The 3332-nt window shown below is 42.6% G+C and overlaps 1 protein-coding gene across 1 annotated transcript; it reads left to right on the plus strand.

Moving 5' to 3' along the window:
* Positions 1-2309, plus strand: LOC100788339 (protein DETOXIFICATION 48). The gene is made up of 2 exons (XM_003527814.5): positions 1-485; positions 755-2309. The coding sequence occupies exons 1-2, from the start codon at positions 333-335 to the stop codon at positions 2246-2248; spliced, it is 1647 nt and encodes a 548-aa protein (XP_003527862.1). The 5' UTR covers positions 1-332; the 3' UTR covers positions 2249-2309.
* Positions 2310-3332: the final 1023 nt, after the last annotated feature.

Consider the following 3332-nt stretch of genomic DNA (forward strand, 5'->3'; position numbering starts at 1 on the left):
TAATTTACATTGATAATTTGATATAGTATATGTTTAGCAATATATCCTTCTATAATGACACGTACGTAACTTTGTAGGACCCAGCCCTTTATCATGCATATATAAATACACACTCGCCTTCATTTCTCCGTCTCATACACAAAACCCTTTTATTCTCTCAAACAAGTCTGAAACGCAGTGCACGATCACTAAGCCCAAGCCAAGAAAGTAGTAGCCAAGCTAGCTCTTGTATATTCAAGCCTTTGTTATATATTATAGTCATATCTCTCTTTCTAAGTCGTTTATATTTCCAGAACTACACAGCTTCGAGTATTAATAGCTAGCCAGTCATCATGTGTAATCCAAAACCATCCTCATCATCCCCATTTCTGTGTCCCACAAAAAACCACATCATAAGTACTCCCGACCCCAAACTCATAAATCACCCTCCTCCCGTTGATGATCAACTTCAAGATGAACTTCACAGATGGCCAACTCCTAATGAGGTAATAAAATTAAAGATAATATATATATATATATATATTAAAAGGGAAAAAAAATCCAAGTATCTATCTAGCTGGCTAGCCATCCATCATTTTTTGTGTGAATGTAAATTAAATGAAGTTGGGCATCAAGTTACTATCTCCATAGTCACATCACATGATTAAAAACAAATAATGCCAGTTTATGATGGCATGCCCATGATATTAACTATTTGTCCTTTGCTAATTCTCTCTTCTTTTGTATTTTTTTTTTTTTTTTAAATTTGATTCAGATAGTAGCAGAAATGAAGGCCATAGGAAAGATATCAGGGCCAACAGCTCTCACCGGTTTAATCATATATTCGAGAGCCATGATCTCCATGGTCTTCCTGGGCTACCTAGGCGAGATGGAGCTCGCCGGAGGCTCCCTCTCGATCGGGTTCGCCAACATCACCGGCTACTCCGTGATCTCGGGCCTGGCCATGGGAATGGAACCCATTTGCGGGCAAGCCTACGGTGCCAAACAATTGAAGACACTGGGCCTAACCCTCCAGAGAACCGTCCTCCTTCTCCTCTCAAGCTCCCTCCCCATTTCCCTGACGTGGCTGAACATGAAGAACATCCTCTTATGGTGCGGGCAGGACCATGAGATCTCCAGCACAGCACAGACCTTCATCCTCTTCTCTATCCCAGACCTCTTCCTCCTCTCCCTCCTCCACCCTCTGAGAATCTACCTCAGAACACAAAGCATCACATTACCCCTAACCTACTGCTCCGCCGTCTCCGTCCTCCTCCACGTCCCTCTCAACTTTTTATTAGTGGTCCACTTAAAAATGGGTGTGTCTGGCGTCGCAATAGCGATGGTGTGGACCAATCTAAACCTCTTCCTCTTCCTTTCTTCCTTTATTTACTTCTCCGGGGTTTATAAGGACTCCTGGGTTCCCCCTAGCACTGACTGCCTCAGGGGATGGTCTTCCTTACTTGCACTTTCTGTTCCAACCTGCGTCTCCGTTTGTCTAGAATGGTGGTGGTACGAACTCATGATCATTCTCTGTGGACTCCTTCTGAACCCAAAAGCCACCATTGCCTCCATGGGTATCCTCATTCAAACCACTTCCTTGGTCTACGTCTTCCCTTCTTCTCTCAGCCTCGCCGTCTCCACCAGAGTCGGGAATGAGTTAGGCGCCAACCGCCCCGCCAAAGCACGCATTTCCATGATAGTCTCACTCGCCTGTGCTGTTGCCTTGGGCGTCACCGCCATGCTCTTCACCACTTTAATGAGACACCGCTGGGGGAGATTCTTCACCTCTGACCAACAAATTCTCCACCTTACGTCCATTGCTTTGCCCATTGTTGGCCTCTGCGAGCTTGGAAACTGCCCCCAGACCACGGGCTGCGGCGTCTTGAGAGGCAGCGCCAGGCCCACCGTCGGTGCTAATATCAATTTGGGCTCCTTTTATTTGGTTGGCATGCCTGTCGCGGTTCTTCTCGGGTTTGTTGGGAAAATGGGCTTTCCTGGGCTCTGGCTTGGGTTGCTTGCGGCCCAAGGCTCATGTGCTGCTCTCATGATATTCGTTCTCTGCACCACTGACTGGAACGCCCAAGTGCAAAGGGCCAACGAGCTTACTAATGCTAATTCTGCTCCTTCCAAATTACCTACTACGGAGTGTAACAATGTTCGTCTTCCAGAGATTCTTGTCATGGACACGGAGGATCATCATGATGAGATTATTACCAAGACACCTTCTCTTGAAACAGACCCTCTCATTATACACACTTCCAAATGAGATTGCTTGGGTTTGGATTGTACTGTAGAGAAAAAGGAATATTTATTTCATTTCCCCGTTATTTATTTGTCCCACATCGCTTACTTTTCTTTCTTTTAGCTAGTCCCCTAGTCGCGTTAGTAACAGTTTGGTGCATTAATAGACAAGTTTACATGTTAATTAATAATAATAGCTAGCTAATGAGGATATACGTAGTATAAAAGAAAGAATGCGTCTTTTATTACTTTTCCTCAGAACCATTCAGAGAAAGAGAGAGGCATTGGCTTCAGATGTCGGTTTTTATTGAAGGAAAACAAAAGTGGTTTCTGAGTAACGTTCGTGCTGTTCCCTTCCACAAAGGGCAAAACTCTTGACTGTCTAAAAATGGAAAAAAAAGAAAAAAAAAATACTACCACTAAAGACCATCAAAACTAAGCCTAAAGCGTATATTATTTAAACTCACTTTCATTTCTGACAATTCGTTCTTCTTTTTTTTTAATAAACAAATAATTATTTAAAACAGAGGAAATGGTAGAAGAATGTCTCTCAATCATGGTATGATGATAATGATAGTTATACATTAGGGTTGGTGTTGAGTTGATTTATTATTATATATCTGAAATTCGAGAGATCGATGTAACTCTAATTGTACAATCTCGTAAATCGTTGTCGTACAATTCCGTAATGTGCGTGTGATGCAATGAAAATTGGCCCCATGGCCATGACTGTGTACATGTGTATTATTTAACTTTGCGCTTCTCACACTCACACCCTCCCCTCCGTGTTCTCTGTTTCGTGAACAATTTCTTCTCCTCCCTCGTTAACTTTTATTAGGACCACTGTATGTGATTGAATGACACATGTCTGTATGCGAGAAACATTATATTTACGAATTGATATGTTTTGTAATGTTTTTCAATGCACGATGCACATATGGCAGAATGATTGGTGGTGGACGAGCTGTGACAGTGGCAATGAAAAATGCGTTGAAAGATATGCTCGCTTCTTACTTAATGCTCTTTTCCATAGTGTCTGTACGACAGATAAAGAAAGGATCATGAGCAAGAAAACAAATAGACACAGACAATGACGCGAAAAGACAGAA

Source organism: Glycine max, chromosome 6, assembly GCF_000004515.6.
Source record: "Glycine max cultivar Williams 82 chromosome 6, Glycine_max_v4.0, whole genome shotgun sequence".
NCBI lineage: Eukaryota > Viridiplantae > Streptophyta > Magnoliopsida > Fabales > Fabaceae > Glycine > Glycine max.

Excerpts from the sequence above, each read along its gene's own strand:
- LOC100788339 (XM_003527814.5), top strand. The coding sequence starts at position 333 with ATGTGTAATCCAAAACCATCCTCATCATCCCCATTTCTGTGTCCCACA. Across the intron at positions 486-754 it reads GATGGCCAACTCCTAATGAG|ATAGTAGCAGAAATGAAGGC; the intron begins GTAATAAAATTA and ends AATTTGATTCAG.